The sequence below is a fragment of the Notolabrus celidotus genome, chromosome 6 (assembly GCF_009762535.1).
Source record: "Notolabrus celidotus isolate fNotCel1 chromosome 6, fNotCel1.pri, whole genome shotgun sequence".
In the NCBI taxonomy this organism is placed as follows: Eukaryota; Metazoa; Chordata; class Actinopteri; order Labriformes; family Labridae; genus Notolabrus; species Notolabrus celidotus.
Window position 1 is genome coordinate 35,800,639 of NC_048277.1, and position 17,894 is coordinate 35,818,532.

Below are 17,894 nucleotides of genomic sequence, written 5' to 3' on the forward strand. Positions count from 1 at the left end.
TAACTATGTTAGTACATTGTTGTATTCCCCTGTCCCGTGTTGTAAGCTGCTGTAACAAAAGAAATTTCCCCCAACAGGGGACAAATAAAGTCTATCTTATCATATCTTAACTCTGGAAGTCATCTGCAGTGTTACGACAGCTTAGATTCTGTGTTGGCATTCAAGCCAGCTTCTTCAGCCTTCATACTAACACAACTCTTTATTACCTTTCCCGTACCAACCACTTCAAAAACTCTGAACTGTCCCTTTAATCAATGAACCAGTGCCTTTAAACAACCTTTAATACAAAAGCACGGTTCATGCACGTACACACACACGTACAGGCATGCTATCATGTTTGTGTATTTGCTGTAGCATCCCACTGCAGCAGTTTGAATCCTACATTTTCTGTAGCATGTCAATAAAAAGGTTCTGGGAGTCGGTGAAGGTCTCGTCTGTAAAATGAGAAACACGGTTTCTCCAACACCCTGAAAGCCGCAGACAGAAACCTGAGCCATCCTCCAGCATTTCTTCCATCCGTCACTCTCTCTCCATTCATTTGATTTCTTTAATAATACATCAAACATTCTTGAGTCATCCCTTTTTCCCTTTGCGATGCTTTCATCACCCTCTTCCCCCATAAATCTCTCGTAAATTGAATTCCCCCTCTCTCTCTCTTTCTTTCTCTCTTTCTTATTTCCCCTCCCTCACTCCTTCCATCTCTCCTCTCTCACCACAGTATGTCAGGAATCCCCAGAAGCCTGATAGTTCACAGCCAAGCCCTGGCAGAGCTGGCTGTCTTTCTGTGAGCTGCTCTCTAGCAAAGGAGTCGAGTCAGGGGTGCAAACGATAGAATAACTCCAGACATATTTCAGAACATCCTCATCTTCTTTTATGACAGTTATTGCCGGGTTATTGCACGGCCCAAATATGAGACGACTCCAAAAGTACCGGTAAAGACCTTTCAAGTTAAGATAACGACAGCTCGAGTAACGGGCAAACCTTTGTCCTGTTTTCAGTGACACACAGTCTCCCGCTAATCTTTTGGAAAGGAGGGATGAGGAGATGCTGCACGGAAACCAGGGTGGAGGAAATTGTTCTCATGCAAGAGAGAGGCAAGAATGTGTTCGTCTTCATGTCTGAGGAAGAATCATGAAATCAAGACGGATTCAAAGTTTTCCAGAGTTCAAGCATGTAGAAAAATTCCACCCATTGGAAAAGAAAGGGTGACAGTAAAAAAGGAGGAGAAGAAAGTCCTCTCTCTCTCTTTATCCTTCTACCGAAGCTGAACTGAGCTCTATTGTTCCAGAGAGCAGATTCCAGTAAAGGAATCCAAACAGCAGCAATGTGGGTCAACACGCTGCTGCTGCTGCTGCTGACAACATACGATGTGAACCAGGAAGTAAGCAACGAGACAGCACGCTAGGAAAGAAGGAAGCACATCTAGGAAGTGACCCGAGCAGCAGCAGGAAGACGAGCGAGCCAGGAATCAACGCAGGAAACTTGGAAAGTATACGTCGGATCCAGAAACAGGGAAATGGTGAATAAACTTCCTATAGGTTGTTTCTGTTAAAGGAGGCTGCACGGAGCGGAGTCTGGGTCAGTGGGACAGTTACATAAACACACTCCAGAGGGCTGAGGGCCTGCTTATGCATAAATGTATGTCATAGGAGAAACAACTGTCAGACAAATATATACACAGACAATGAAACACAGAGCAGGGACAGGGCCTAACGCTGATCCTCAGGGACCCACACAGACGGTCGTGAACTTGGTCGCACAGTCAGGGTAACATGTCGAACAAAAAAAGCCTGCAGGACTGGCAGACAACCTCCAGTGTGCTCAGCTTGAGGTCTAAAAAGACACGTCAATCACTCGGGTTGAACTTTTGTGCGTGCATAGCGAAGGGTTGGCCAATAACAGCTCCACAAACAGCCAGCAGAGGAAACCTTAAAAAAAAAAAGAACAAGGCTCCAGTCCCTTTGGCCCAACATGGCTACACTATGGCACGGGGACAAACCTTTATTTGTGCAGAAAAAGGAACAAAGTGTACTTCCCACGATGGAAAAAAAAACCCAAAAGAAAGAGAAAAAATGAGGCGGGGAGGGGGTAAGGAGTTTGGCAGCTGTAAATGTCGTTTCCTCCTTCAGAACTCTCATATCTGCAATCTGAGCCGCTCACTCTGAGAGGCAAAGAGGGTTCAAGGTAGGGGTGACCCCAAATAGTTGAATATTTGACGATTCGTTCTAACGAGTCTTAGTCGACTGCCAATCTCATAGTTGAATATTTGCATATGAAACGTGGATCATTCCATTCAAACCATGGGGGTGCTCAATGTCTAATTTTACATTATTTTCCTGTTTCCTGTAAAAATAGTGTCTCATATATCCTATTTTGATATAAATGTAGACTTATTTAATGTAATTCTGAGAACAGCTTTTGAAGTGTTAAATCTCCTTAAAGTGGTAATTAAATCTCCCCTGGTAATTAAAGGTGGACTCTCCCATGGAGCAGACGTACCTCAGCTGGCCTTTAAATCTTTCTACGTTCATGGCAGCTCAAAATGTCAGGAAATAAAACTTCAGTTGATCCTAAAAACTAGTGATGAAGATGAGGAGCAGCTTCATGAAGAGGGCTGTGAGATCAAGGATTACCGGACCACACAAAAACTGTACGGGGCCAAAAGAACGAGGAGGGATACCCAAAGCTGTCTGAAGCCTCAAAAACAATCCACAGCATCCCATCCACCTCCACACCATCAGAGAGGATATTCTCAAAGACAGGATTTACAGTCAACAAAGCAAGGAGCGCACTTCTGCCCGTACACACGATGGTTTTCCTCACGTACAATTTGAAAAGACTCAAGCGGACAAAGACGCGATGAAAGACAGTTTTAAAAGGTTCTGTTAAGAGATTTAAAAACCCTTTAGCTGGTTCAGGTTTGATTTTGAACATTATACAAATGTTTAGCCTTAAGTTGGACAGACTACCCTCTGCAGTGCTGCTCTCTGCTGTGTGAACACTGTTTAAATATCTCCTGATTCCTTTCTCTATAGTGGAGCGTTGTTCCATGTTTAACGGATGGTAGTCTTATTTGAGTTTTCTCTCCTTCATCACCTCGTTGTTTTTGCAATATGGATTTAAAAAATCTAAGTTTTATACTTATAATATTCTGTTGTCCCTTTTACTTTAAGCTATGAGTCTCTTCATTGTAAAGGGTTATGTGTAATATTGTCATGCGGTCACCATCATGCAGACTTTGGGTCAATAAGGAAAAACAACAAACATTCCACTATTCATCCACTATGGGCAAAATCTGATGGATCAGATTCGACTAAGCAAATCCTTAGTCGGGCTCACCCCTAGTTCAAGGTTCCTCTTTTACTTGTCTTAAATGGGATGGTGTTTCCCATGGATGAAACTTGGTTGTAGACTTTTAAAGGCACTGTAAGGAGTTTTCATGTTGTGTTGATTATAGTGACCCCTGTGGATGAAATGGGTAGTGTTTTTGCAGGATGAGGACTACATTTCCCATCTTGCCAAAGCGTGCATTTGTTACTGAAGCAAACAAATGAACACAGATCTTCTTTTTTAACACTCCTTTTTTTTCGTTCAAGACAACGTTTCAACGGCTAAACTTTGTAACCGCTAAGTAGCGTTAGTTAGCTTACAGAAGGTGAGTAGACACACCGGTTTAAGGTTACCTGATGTCGTGATGTGAGCTCCGGTGTCTGAATAAATGTCTGAATGACGTAAATATAACCACAGTGACGCATTCATACGCCAACATAAACTCTAATTTTACGTTGCAGGTCATGACGATGCATCAGTAGAAGAGTGAGACTATTTCAAAATGAGTTAAAAATCCCTTATAGTGCCTTTAAATCTAAGTTTATGTGTCTTTGAGAGGTTATTGATACGGACGTGCTGGACTCCAACGGCAACAGCTTCTACTACTCGTCCCATCACTATCACTTCTCTCTCTTACTCCCCTCTATCCCCCTTTCAAGACCCAACTCAGTCGAGGCATGATGGCTGTCTAACATGAGTCTGGTCCTGCTGGAGGTTTCTGCCTGTTAAAAGGAAGTTTGTCCTCACCACTGTAACTAGCTAAATACTGCGATGTGCAATGCTCATGATGGATTAAGGTGGGGTCAGACTGAGTCTTACCCTGTCTTGAAGTTGGGTCTCTGTTCATAATTTGACATAGAGTGGTCTAGACCTGCTCTGTTTGTAAAAGCGTCTTGAGATAACGTTTGTTGTGATTTGGCGCTATACAAATAAAGGTTGATTGATTGATTGATTGATTGATATTGCATTTCAGCTCTATACGCATGTGACTAATAGAGACCTTGAATCTTGTATTTAAGTTATATTTCTGGGGAATTTTCTCCTTCTTGATAGGACAGCTGAGGAGAGACAGGAAATGCAGGGAGCAGAAAACGGGGAAAGACCGGAGGAAGCGGCTACCCTTGGATCTTGTATTTATAATCAACAATAAAACCCTGGAGCGCCACTAGAACAGAATCATTTTGCTGATTGGGTGACTCAAGAGAAACTTTAGGAGGTCTTTTGTTTGCAGGTTCTGGAAAATGAAACATCCAGACATCAGAGGTTTGTGCAAGGTTTGAGTTAGTGCCACATAATCGGTGAAGTGAAATTTGAAGTAATATTTCAGATTCTACTCCAGGAAGTAGAAGAAGAGTAGCTGCTGTGTTAGTGGCAGCTAATTTGGATCTGAAAAAAGGAATAAAGGACACTCTTCTTGAAATAAACTGAAAAGCCTTCATTCAATCGGACACTTCATTATGACAATATTAAAAAACGTTGGCATATCACCCTTGACTTAGAAAAGAAAAGCTGAGTAACATCCCTAAGTGGGTTGTTTGTGATCCTACACATGGGTTGTTATTCAGCTATTTTAACACTACCTGTAGATGTGTAGAGCAGTTTCAAGATGATAAAGACAGATGAATAAACTTTTATGTTCTTCTGTGTTCCCAACAAAAAAGCGCACCACTTTGTTTGAACTTCCTCTCTTTTAGAAGTTCAATCTTTCTTCCTTTCATCCTTTAGGACCCGATTCAAAGACAGGTATCTTACAGACGCTTAGTGTCTGTATTCTTACCGTCACAGGTGAAGGTCACCGGCTGCTCAGACTCAGGGATTTCAATGGAAACCTTCACAGAGCAGCTGTTGTCTCCTCCAGCATCTCTCTGGGTAATGACTGGGCTGAGGACGTAGCCCGGGTTGGTGGACCTGTCGTCATGAGGGAACTTGGAGCGCAGTCTGGCAGGAGAAAAAATAACAACAGAGCAGAGTCAACAGTTTGGTCTGTACTCTGGTTTACTCGGCCAATGAAAACACAGCAGAGTCCACCGGAGCCAGCCTGGCATGGATCAAACTGCGTGGATGAGATCATGAGTTGTGTAACAAACTGGACGGAGGAAGAAAAGGAAGAAGGAAATGCATCTAAATAAAATAGGATTTGAATGCACTCTAAGATGCAATCTATTCAAATGTGCTTGAACATCTTCTCTGGGACTGAAGTCAGAGGAGAAACTCAATCATCTCAAATCATCTCCTTTCATTCACATCCAGCTGGAGGTTAATTACGTGGAGTGAGTGTTTACCAACATCAGGCAGTAAAGCCTCTGGACGCTCAGCGGGCGTGGACTCTGTAATAATCAAAGCGGATTCCCTGAGCGCAGTTTCATCATCACTCCACCCAAACTAACTATCAGAGTCCGTGCATGCTCAGGAAACCAGCAGATTGCAAGCATGCAATTATGTGTGCACGCAAAGAAACATGTATGTATTTACAGTTACAGTTACATACAAACAACAGATATGATGCTGTTTGCATACACTCAGATGTAAATCTCAAAACAACTGCAGACTTTTCAGCAGACATTCATGGTCCCCAGAGGATGACTCCTGAGAACTTTGGTGATCACATGACTTTTATAAGCCGTGTCTCTCCTGCAGTTGTCAATGGATCTTGGACATTTAGATAATCAGGGTTCAAAAGCACTAAAAAAAGGGTCAACAGTAGTGGAAGGAGTACATTGATTTTAAGGCAACATGAGGGTCTTACGTTGCTACGTCTTCACAGAAGGCGACAACCTCCAGGTTCTGAGCATCCTGCTCATCCAGAGCGGCATTCTTCACCAAGCCTTTTCCTTTCACCTTGTCCTGCAGGAAAAAGAGACACAGAAGAAGAGACACTGAGTCAGGGAGCTGGACAGATAGGTAAAAAGAAGACGGATCACATAACTCCTCTCTATAAGACTCTGCACTGAGTCCCTATTCCTTTTAGAATTGATTTTTAAAAGTTATTTTACTTGTTTTTAAAGCTCCTCCATACATCACAGATCTGTCATTTCCTGCTCCAGCTCGATCACTGAGGTCATCGAGTGCTTCCCTTTTAAATGTTCCTCATGTGTCCCTCACAAGGAGAGAGAGAGCTTTCTGTTTTTATGCCTCTAAATTCTGAACTCGCTTCCTCTGGACATTAAGACGGCGAGCTCTCTGGGTGTTTTTAAAAGTAAATTCAAGACTTATCTTTTCAATCTGGCTTTTAACTTGGAGTAATTTCCTTTTAGCCCTGGACTGCATTATCACCACTATGATGTTTCATAGCCTCATTTTTATTTATTATATTCTACCTTTTTAAAAATGTATTTTCTTGTATTTATCTGATTTTATTTGATTGATTGATTTATTTTAATGTATTTAATTTTATTTTTTTAGTATTTATTTTTCCAACATTCTTTCACTGCTTTCACAGTTTAACAAGGAAATAAAATTACACACATATACATATCAAATCTAACAACTTCTGGGTTGGAGGTCAATGTATTATTAGTAATTGACACTTTTTCAGTCCATAATCTTTTTTGGTTTGATTAATGCAGAGGGCTGCTATATATGCATTTAATTTATTTTATTTTAATGTATTTTATTATATTTTTTAGTATTTTATTTTATTTTAAGTATTTTATTGTATTTATTTTTTTAAAATATTTTATTTTAATGTATCTCATTTTATTGTAATGTATTTCAGTTTAATACTTTTTTTAGTATTTTTTTTATTTTAATGTATTTTAAGTATTTTATTGTATCTATTTTTTTTAAATATTTTATTTTAATGTATCTCATTTTATTGTAATGTATTTTATTATATTTTTTAGTATTTTATCTTATTTTCTAAGTATTTTAATGTATTTATTTTTTAAATTTTTTTATTTTAATGTATCTCATTTTATTGTAATGTATTTCAGTTTAATAATTTTTTTTAGTATTTTATTTTATTTTATTTTAAGTATTTTATTTTATCTTTATAATATTTCATATCACATTCCTCTATCTTGTTTAAGACTTGTATCATTGTATCCATTGCTGTTGTTTTCTGTCTCTGTTCTTTTCTGAAGCACTTATGTTTGCATGCTTGAATGTATGAGAGGTGCTGCATAAATAAAAGGAGTTAAGTATGAATTAAATGTGTGCATATCTCCTCTCACACAGAGGCCAGATGGAGAGTGTGTGGACACAGACGTTGAGTGACCGCCTGGTGTTTGTCATTTAAAGTGCTCAGGACTTATGAACCCGTTTATCAGTTTAACAGGACGGACTGAGGACTTAGTCTCTGCTGTGATTTGTGTTTGAGGATTGTTGAAGAGGCAGTTTTATTAAAAAGACCTCAGAGCTATGAATCCTACTGAGTGAACACATGTCAGCAGAGCCAACAGAGCTCCTCTAACTCTTTTATTATTGCCTCTGAAACTGTGAGAAGATAGTTAGCTCAACATTTCATTAAAGTTTAGTTCAAACTGGAATTCTGAAAATGTTTGATGTGCAAAATTTAGAGAGAATATATTTCTTTACTCACAAAGAATTAGAGAACTCAGGTCAAAGGTTTGTAAATGTCTCTCTCTCTGTTACTCTCTCTGTTACTCTCATAAATAAAAAACCTGAGGCAGAGGCAGCCCTCTTTGACGAGGCTGGCCCGCTGCCGGGAACTCGTAGTTACTCGGGGCTTATTTTACCGCTGACTTACTGCCAGCTGCTGAGGAATGTGTTTCCTGTGGCACAGGAAATGAGAAGTGAAAGGGACCCGCCCCTTCCTGCACCAGACTAGGAGCTATCTGCAAAAATGCTCAGTCATGAGTTGGAAATCTGTGAGTCTGACATCACTCAGGGCGAGGGAGAGACCAGGGATGAAAAGAGAGAGAGATAGAGAGAGGGGGGATGAAGGAAAATGTTTGAAATGTCATGACAAGAGTTTGATTTCTTCAGGGACATTTTGAATCCAGTGATTCTGGAAGATTTAGAGCAGATTTTTATTTGAAATGACGATGAAAGAGAAACCAGAGGAGGTCTGGAGGATGTTTGTGAACACTTGTTAGTGCGAGGTCAGCCTGACATTTTCATTGTGTTTTAATCTGGCTCTTATTTTCATGATGAATAGATAAACAGACACACACTTTGAATCTCCCTGTAACTTTTCCTTGGCCGACAATGGAGAGAACAGTTCATCCAACGTTTATACGCCTTATCCTCTTTGGGGTCGATGGACGCTGAAGTCTGTCTCTGCTGTCACTGAGTGTGTGTGAGTTTCCCTCTGGTGTTTACATGCACAAAGAAAAACCTTGTTATTTATATTCCTGTAAACATGATAAAAACTTGGTCCCTTGTTTCTGATTCATGCATCTTGTTTGCTCAGCCGACTGTGGTGTTAAATTTTTCTAATTTTGTAATCTAAAAAAAAATGAGACCACTGTTTCTTATTGTTGGACGTGGTGTATCTTCAGTACTTTCTAACATGTCCTTGGCTTGGTCCTGTGCATGAGTCGGGGAACAGGGCCCTGTATCCTGTTCTCTACAGGCTTTGATGTCACGTTCACACGCACCAGACTTACTCGCTCTATTCGCGAATGACTCGCTGAATACGCGCGTCAAAATCCTGTGTACACACGTGCCCAAGATGTGAATTTTCACGAGAGGGAGGGGGGCTCCCACGCCACACTGTAGTCTGTCGTCATTGAGCTTGCGGACATTGGATGGGGAAGCCGGTTATGCTAAAGGGGGCAGAGCTACCCTATCCTCACAGTGAGCTCCTGTTTATTCCTGATCCCATAAAAACAGGTAGAGTCACAGAGTTTGGGGAAGCTGCACAAAGATAGAATCAGTGTGTCCCATATATTCCAGATGAATGAATCTCCGCTGGTCCATACGTCTGGAGAGAATATTGTGTCTTTAATATGCAATCAAAAATAATGGATTTGAGAACAAAAAACAATTTTGCAAACAAAATTATGATTTGAAAAATATGAAATAATGCTATGAATAAAGGAAATATATTTGTGATTAAAAATGTATCTTTATAAATCCACTCTTTTTTTGTTACTAACAAAATTATTATTCTCACGAACCACAGATTCGTTTGCGTTTCCAGTTTTTGCGTTTGCGTTTCTACATAACTGTCATGGGCGGGACCTCCCCTGAGAGATGCAAGAAGCCTCCTGATTGGTCAGTCTCACTCAGAGAGACGGTGTGACAACTTCCGCCCCAACAAGTTGTTGCCGCAAAGGGAGACCGAACGACAAGTGTAACCTTAATAGCACCAATAAGACAGAAAATAGACAGGTATGTTACGCAACACGTACCTGTTTCTCCATGTTGATATGTCTCCCTTCGCGGCAACAACTTGTTGGGGCGGAAGTTGTCACACCGTCTCTCTGAGTGAGACTGACCAATCAGGAGGCTTCTTGCATCTCTCAGGGGAGGTCCCGCCCATGACAGTTATGTAGAAACGCAAACGCAAAAACTGGAAACGCAAACGAATCTGTGGTTCGTGAGAATAATAATTTTGTTTGTAACAAAAAAAGAGTGGATTTATAAAGATACATTTTTAATCACAAATATATTTCCTTTATTCATAGCATTATTTCATATTTTTCAAATCATAATTTTGTTTGCAAAATTGTTTTTTGTTCTCAAATCCATTATTTTTGATTGCATATTAAAGACACAATATTCTCTTCATTATCTGCACGATGATTGGCAATCGCAGCGTGATAGATCCGCTGGTTCAGACATTTCAACTCTAGCGAATAATTTGCGTCTTTTGCGCGAATCACTTCTTCTTCGACGCTCTCGTTGCTGCCCCCATGTTTGTTTTGGTGATATGTCATTGGGCAGAGGCCGTGTCAGAAACTGGGGTATGACATATACATTTAAGAGGTAAAGAAGGGGTGCTGGTGTCCTAGCAGTCTAAGCGCCCCACATACAGAGGCTACAGTAAAAAAAAAAAGAGGTAAAGAAGTAAGCATGCTAAATGTCTTTTCACAACTTTTAATCTAGCCTCAGTGTAGTCGTGCACCTTAAGAACTCTCCCATTTTCTCCAAGAGTTCTCCAAGTACCTGGACCTTGGGGGACAGAGCCTTTGCCATCACTGCCCCAACTCTCTCTTCACTCTTCCCTCCAAACATCCACAACTCTGACTCTCTTCACTCTTCAGAAAGCCTTCGAGTCTTTTGGATCCGATCACCAAACTGCCTGCTAATCCCTTTCTAAAAGTCATAATCACATTTAGTCTAAATCCAATGAGGAGAAACAAAAACATTTCATGATTTAATTATAAACGCATATTTGTATGAATGTTATTAATAACCCTTCTCTTTTCTCTTTTCTCTCCGCAGAGCCAAAAACTGATCCACGATGACATCCAGTCGGCTTATCCAACACATCATTTAAACCAGAAGTGTGCAGCCATGAGAGCAGAGACTTACTGTTCAAAGCAGCAAACTGACCTGACTTAACACAAGGAGATAGAAATCTCTAAGTCAGCATGGAGCGGGGAAAGGAGGCCAAGCGTGACGCCAAACCACCTGCACCTCACAGCAGGACACAGAGAGGACACTCGGTTCCCACTGCACAAACTACAACTACAACTTTCACTGTTTTTTTTACAGCTTTAACATCCTTCAGTGTTACTATTTACAAATAGAGCTCCACATTCAAAGGTTTACATGGAGAAGAAACAAGCAGGAGAGGAGGAAGAGGGGGATAAACCCAAGAAGTGAAAATGATAGAGAGGCAGAGAGGAAACACTCTCACAGTCTAAGAGGGCAGGCCTGGAGTGTTTATGTTTGAGTAAAGTCCTCTGCAGTGACAACAAACATGGACCGATACTCCAAAGAGGTCGTGTTAGCCGACTGTCACAGTACAACACACACACACACACACACACACACTCAGCAGGCTTCCAGCGGGACAGGCCGGGCTTTGTTTCACTGGGTCGATTTTTGTTGGACGTGGCCGTAGAGCTCCTGGTGTCTGAAATCATGGGAACAGCTCCATATGATTCACATGTTGAGTAATCCTTCTCCCTGGTTTCACTACGATGTGTCACCGCTCTGACTGTAACACCGGGAACACGCTGTACCACAGAAAGGAAGATTAGAGACCTAATGACGGAGGATGTTGAGGGTCGTGGAGAGGAAGCTGTGGTGTTGAGAGCGTGTTGACGACAGAAAACTTACAAAGGATGATAAAAAAAGATGCAGAGTCCCAGTATCACCTTAAACTACTGCAACACTCTGCTACAGTCATCTTATCAAGAGACTTCTAGTTATAAACACAGGAAATACTTGATTCTGATTGGTCGAAATCCCATAAGGAACAGTGATTCGTCCACAACAGCATAAAAAACGAGGTTTCTGCCTGCCAGACTCCAGCTCCAACAGCTACAACTACTACTGTCCGTCTCCCCACTATCATCTCTCTCTCTCTTCATCTCCCTCTATCCCTCTCTCCAACACGGTAGGTCTCAGCAGATGTGTGTCTAACATGAATCTGGTCCTGCTCGAGGTTTCTGCCTGCCAGACTCCAGCTCCAACAGCTACAACTACTACTGTCCGTCTCCCCACTATCATCTCTCTCTCTCTTCATCTCCCTCTATCCCTCTCTCCAACACGGTCTCAGCAGATGTGTGTCTAACATGAGTCTGGTCCTGCTCGAGGTTTCTGCCTGCCAGACTCCAGCTGCAACAGCTACAACTACTACTATCCGTCTCCCCACTATCATCTCTCTCTCTCTTCACCTCCCTCTATCCCTCTCTCCAACACGGTCTCAGCAAATGTGTGTCTAACATGAGTCTGGTCCTGCTCGAGGTTTCTGCCTGCCAGACTCCAGCTGCAACAGCTACAACTACTACTATCCGTCTCCCCACTATCATCTCTCTCTCTCTTCACCTCCCTCTATCCCTCTCTCCAGCTCGGTCTCGTCTCAGCAGATGTGTGTCTAACATGAGTCTGGTCCTGCTGGAGGTTTCTGCCTGTTAAAGGAAGTTTGTCCTTGCCACTGTAACTTGCTAAATGCTGCAAAGTGCTCTGCTCATGGTGGATTAAGATGAGATCAGACTGAGTCCTGTCTGTAAGATGGGACTGGATCTGATCCGGTCTTGATGTTGGGAAGGAGTCTTCAGATAACGTTTGTTGGGATTTGGAGCTATATTACCTAAAACACACCACTGATGTTGAATCATTACAATTTAATGAAGATAGATTATTCCCTTGACTAAATTTCCTTTCTTCCAAACAGGAAGACCTTGCAGCTTGTCAAAAGTAATTACTCAACACTATCCAAACCCACTGAGACCTCACATATAACTGTCCTGAAGAGTGTCTGTTTTGGCGAGTGTGAGCTGCAGAGCAGAGGTGTTTTTCTCCTGGGTGTACTGCATCACTTCGTTGGCCTCAGTCTGCTCCACAGTGAGACTGAATCCAGTATGATGCATGTGACTTCTACAAAATGACACAGACGTTAAACTATTCCTGCTATTTTTCTGGGGCTCAGCTTGACCTCATCGACTGAAGAGAGCTGCTGCATGAATTTTTAGACATGTTGAGGAATGATAGTTTTTCCTTGCATGGAAATATGACACATGCACTAAAGATGCAGGGGAGGGAAATACAGTCAGCACCTTTCTGACACCTCAAAGATACTGAGACTCTGCAGTTTTTAAACATGCAGGGAACAATATCAGTGGTGTTTATTTTACAATTTTTGTCCAGAACCTTTTTACAGAAAAAATAATAATAATCAGGAAACAATCAAAACTCAAGACTCTTCCAAACAGAGCAGGTCTAGACCGTACTCTATGTTCTATTATTAACAAAGACCCAACATCAAGACAGGATCAGATCTAGTCCCATCTTACAGACAGGACTCAGTCTGATCTCATCTTAATCCACCATGAGCAGAGCACTTTGCAGCATTTAGCAAGTTACAGTGGCAAGGACAAACTTCCTTTAACAGGCAGAAACCTCCAGCAGGACCAGACTCATGTTAGACACACATCTGCTGAGACCGTGTTGGAGAGAGGGATAGAGGGAGATGAAGAGAGAGATAGGTGATAGTGATGAGTCAGATAGTAGTAGAAGTAGCTGTTGCCGCTGGAGTCCAGCAGGCAGAAACCTTGAGCAGGACCAGACTCATGTTAGACAGACATCTGCTCAGACCGTGTTGGGGTTGGAAAGAGGGCGATGAAGAGAGAGACAGAGAGCAAGGATAGTAATGAGTTGGATAGTAGTAGTAGCTGTTCCCGCTGCAGTCTGGCAGGCAGAAACCTCCAGCAGGACCAGACTCATGTTAGACACACATCTGCTGAGACCGAGTTGGAGAGAGGGATAGAGGGAGATGAAGAGAGAGAGGGAGAGCGAGGATAGTGATGAGAAGAATAGTAGTAGTAGTTGTAGCTTTTGCAGCTGGAGCCTGGCAGGCAGAAACCTGGAGCAGGACCAGACTCATGTTAGACACACATCTGCTGAGACAGTGTCAGGGTCCGACAGAGGGATAGAGGAGATTAAGATAGAGAGCGATGATAGTGATGGGACGGACAGTAGTGGTAATACTTTTCGTAGCTATTGCCGCTGGAGTCCAGCAGGCAGAAACCTTGAGCAGGACCAGACTCATGTTAGACAGACAACTGCTCAGACCGTGTTGGGGTTGGAAAGAGGGAGATGAAGAGAGAGACAGAGAGCAAGGATAGTAATGAGTCGGATAGTAGTAGTAGCTGTTCCCGCTGCAGTCTGGCAGGCAGAAACCTAGAGCAGGACAAGACTCATGTTAGACACACATCTGCTGAGACCGTGTTGGAGTGATGGATTGGAGGGAGATGAAGAGAGAGATGGAGTGCGATGATAGTGATGAGACGGATAGTAGTAGCTGTTGTCGCTGGAGTCCAGCAGGCAGAAACCTCGTGCAGGACCAGACTCATGTTAGACAGCCATCTGCCTCAACCAACGCTTTTCATGATTTCAAGCTTAAATGTATTTGTATTGCATCTTTCACACAACAAAATGCAGCTGAAAGGGGTAAACTGCATGTAAATTGCATGCACCAAGTGTTTGACATGAACACAAATACTGGAATAGAGCACCATACTGCAAATATAGAGTATAGAAGAGATAATTTGTTCAAATTATGCCCTACATCACTTCAAAGTTCATCTTGAATATGAACTCAAGGAAAGATTTCATCTAACAGACACAAACATGGTGGATAGAGGAACTTTGCGGTGTCTCATCACAGGACTGAGAGACTCGAGCAACCACAGCTAGAACCGTCGGCTGCTGGTAATTCCAATCCCAACGTCGGCATTAAGTTACAGTAAACATGTAGACATCAGACACCTCCTCTGTTAGCGGTGCCAACCTAATGAAAATTACTAGGCTGACTGGACTGTGCATGGGAAGCCTCATGTGTCAAAGTATCACAAGCTGGGAAGTCAATAGGGACACAAACTCCCAATCTTTGAGACAAGACGCTTAACTTTGTCGCTTACAGACAAAATAAAGGTTTGAATTCAAGCTGCAACGTGTAAGTCTCAGCTCAACAGTAGCTGCAGGCTTCATTTTACAACCTAACTCTGAGCTGGAAACGCTGAGTAATGCTTTCATGCCGCTCCAGCACTTACTGAGGAAGAGATGAAGATTGATTTTCTCAGCCCTGTGAATACTCAGCGACCTCTAAGTGTCGGCTAAAATGTTTTTGGCTGCGTGCGTAAACATCGTCGGAACACTTCTGGTTGAATGTCGCAGCACTGATTTCAGTTTGTGAGAAGCCAGGGAGTTTACATCAGAGGAACCAGCTGCCCAGAGAACACTGAGCAACTTCTCCTTTCGATCAGGAAGAGAGCGACGCGTAACGGACTCGCACTTCCTGTGTGATGAAGTGAATCTCTGGCTTTGAAATGTGTGGTTAGAGGGATGGAGTGATAGCTGCACACACTCAGAGGTTAGTTTGTTTAGAGGCTGGGCGATAAAACAATCCAGGCAAGTTCTGTAACTGCACTATTTGATCAACGGAAGAGACAAAAACTAACTGAGGGGCATAAATCTGGAGAGAAAGTGAGGTCCTGTTATCCTCTGAAGATGAAGAAATGATCGTTTTAAAAATGTCACCATGCCATCATCTTTTAGTCCCCACAGAGGAGTGAGCAGGCCCTGATTTCTGACCTCACACTGCTTTATTTAGACTTCTTATTTTTGTGTCTGTTTGTTTATAAAAGGGAAAGTTGCATTTAATTCACCCTCTGCTTTAAACCCTGCAAAAGACGAACACCGCAGGACTTTTACCCTTAAAAGAGTCCTCTGAAATAAGCAGGGCTGAAGCTGCTCAGCTCACAGCCCACTTGATGTGAGCATCAGTATCAGTTGAAAATACTGAGATACGTGAGCTTTTTTAAAGTACGTTATCTCATCTGTCTTTTCATTTCTTGTTGAGTTTAGTCGATTTATTTATCCTGCTTTTCTCTCAAGCTTCGTTCACAAACTACGTTCATTTACTCTGCTTCTTTTTCACCCTGCTGTCCCATCCTGCCCCGCCTCCTACCTTTCCTCTTCTCTTTTAACAAGCTACATGGGTTTTAAAATGTTTGACTTGATGTTCAGTTATCACAACAGGTGATCCATGTATAGAAGAGGCTTCTTTAGACACAGCATCACTACAATCCAAATCTTACAGCCAAATTCCACCAGATCCATGTCTGGTCCCCGATCTGTCACGGCACCAGATCAGATAGGTTTCTATTCTAGTCAATGTGTTAACTTCCACTGGATCCGCTCCGTTGCGTTCTGGCTGTGTCTCTGATCCGGCAGGTCGGAGTCCTCCGGATCAGAGACACAAGACTTCTATTTTGATGCTGGAGCATGACGCATCAATCTCAACAGAGCAGATGGAGCGGGACAGGAAGTCAGGTTTCACCAAAACAAAATGAAAACATCCGGTTAATTTTCAGAATAAAACACTCTGTGTTATCACCAGATCGTATTTCACTTAACTACAACAACAAACCAAAGTCATGATGAGCGGAGCCAGGCCTGGAGTCAACAGGTCAGAGGTTTTCAGAGGACCAGAAAGACAACATGGATGAGGAGAGGAGGAGGAGGAGAATCCTCGATTCAGTGATTACGGCGGGAAAACCTCGGTCACATGACTCCAGCTGTCTGGCGGTCCTGCTCTGTGCTCCGTTTGTTTTGTCTGTAGTTCTGCAAATTTTCTGCAAGCTTGCGGTTGTGGACTACAAACTGCAGTACCACCAACAACCATTAGGGGGCGGTGTTGCCAGTAGTTAAAACGATAAGCTGCATAAGACATGAAACGTGAAGTATTTAAAAGCCTCACAGACCGCAGATTTCACCTCTAATAACTCCTCCATCGTCACGATGTTTGTTGGTGACATAAACTTTGATTCTTCTTCTTCAATTTTGGGGTAACTTTCCACTCTGTGTCGCGCCCTCTAGTGGACGTTTTGCTAAACATCCATTCCAACACAGGATGCATGGAAGCATGAGAGCCGTGATGATCCCACAGTTTAAAACGTAGGGATCTATCTTTGCAAAGTCATGATGAGCGGAGCCAGACCTGGAGTCAACAGGTCAGAGGTTTTCAGAGGACCAGAAAGACAACATGGATGAGGAGAGGAGGAGGAGAATCCTTGATTCAGTGATTACTGTGGGAAAACCTCGGTCACATGACTCCAGCTGGGATAAAGATCACCTAGTTCATTAATCACAAATGGCGATCTTAGCTGGATCAATAAAGACAAACTGAAGTATAAACTTTATACTCAAGTTTATAAATGAACCTTCAGGTCTTTGAACTGGCAGCATTTCTATATCATAAGCAGGCATAGATATAGATATTTATCAGTGCAGAAGAAGTCTTCATGATCTTTATTTTCCTCTCCCCAGGATCTAGTTTGCCTTTGAGTCACCACCAGTCTGCACACTCACTGGGATGCTTCTCCTCTGAAACACTGCATAATTCAACGCATTAGCGCTGTTTTTGTTACGTGCATCAGTACCTGCTTCCTCACTCCTCATCCACAATATGTCTCCTGTTTTCTGCAAGTAAACAAGGTCAGAGGTTAAGAGACGCAGAGATGTTTGTCCAGTGAGTCACACACACACACACACACACACACACACGCATATCCCTGCACAACGAGACCTTTTAACCCTGCAGTCTCATCGCTGAAGCAACCTTTACAGGGTGTGAAGATTGCTGCTTCACTTAATGTTGGTGCTTGAGGTGTAATTAGGCGATAATAAAAGAAAATGGGGCAGAGTCTGGAGTGGGATGATGCGGAGGTGTGAGAGAAATGAGAGAGCTTCTGGAGGTCTGCGGGGGAAGGAGAGACTCAAACGTACAATACTTGGATGGGAAACTGAACAATGCATGATGGCATATTGTCGTCTCCTGCAGAGATATGCGATCTTGAATCACGCCTCATGCTGGGATTAAAAAAAAAAACAGCCTGCGGGTCATTGGCGTGAAAGAAAGAGCATATACAGACATGCCCGCCTTGCTCAGAGACTATCACACAGCTCTGAATCCAGCACAC

At 42.4% G+C, this 17,894-nt stretch overlaps 1 protein-coding gene across 1 annotated transcript in view; it reads right to left on the minus strand.

Annotated features, from left to right (window-relative positions):
* Nucleotides 1-17,894, minus strand: part of pik3c2a (phosphatidylinositol-4-phosphate 3-kinase, catalytic subunit type 2 alpha) — a 79,380-nt gene that overhangs the window by 42,455 nt on the left and 19,031 nt on the right. The window contains exons 3-4 of the mRNA XM_034684710.1: nt 6,077-6,174; nt 5,108-5,268 (exon numbers count right to left, since the gene is read on the minus strand). Of these exons, the coding sequence (XP_034540601.1) occupies nt 5,108-5,268; nt 6,077-6,174 (259 nt within the window). The remainder of the gene's footprint in view (nt 1-5,107; nt 5,269-6,076; nt 6,175-17,894) is intronic.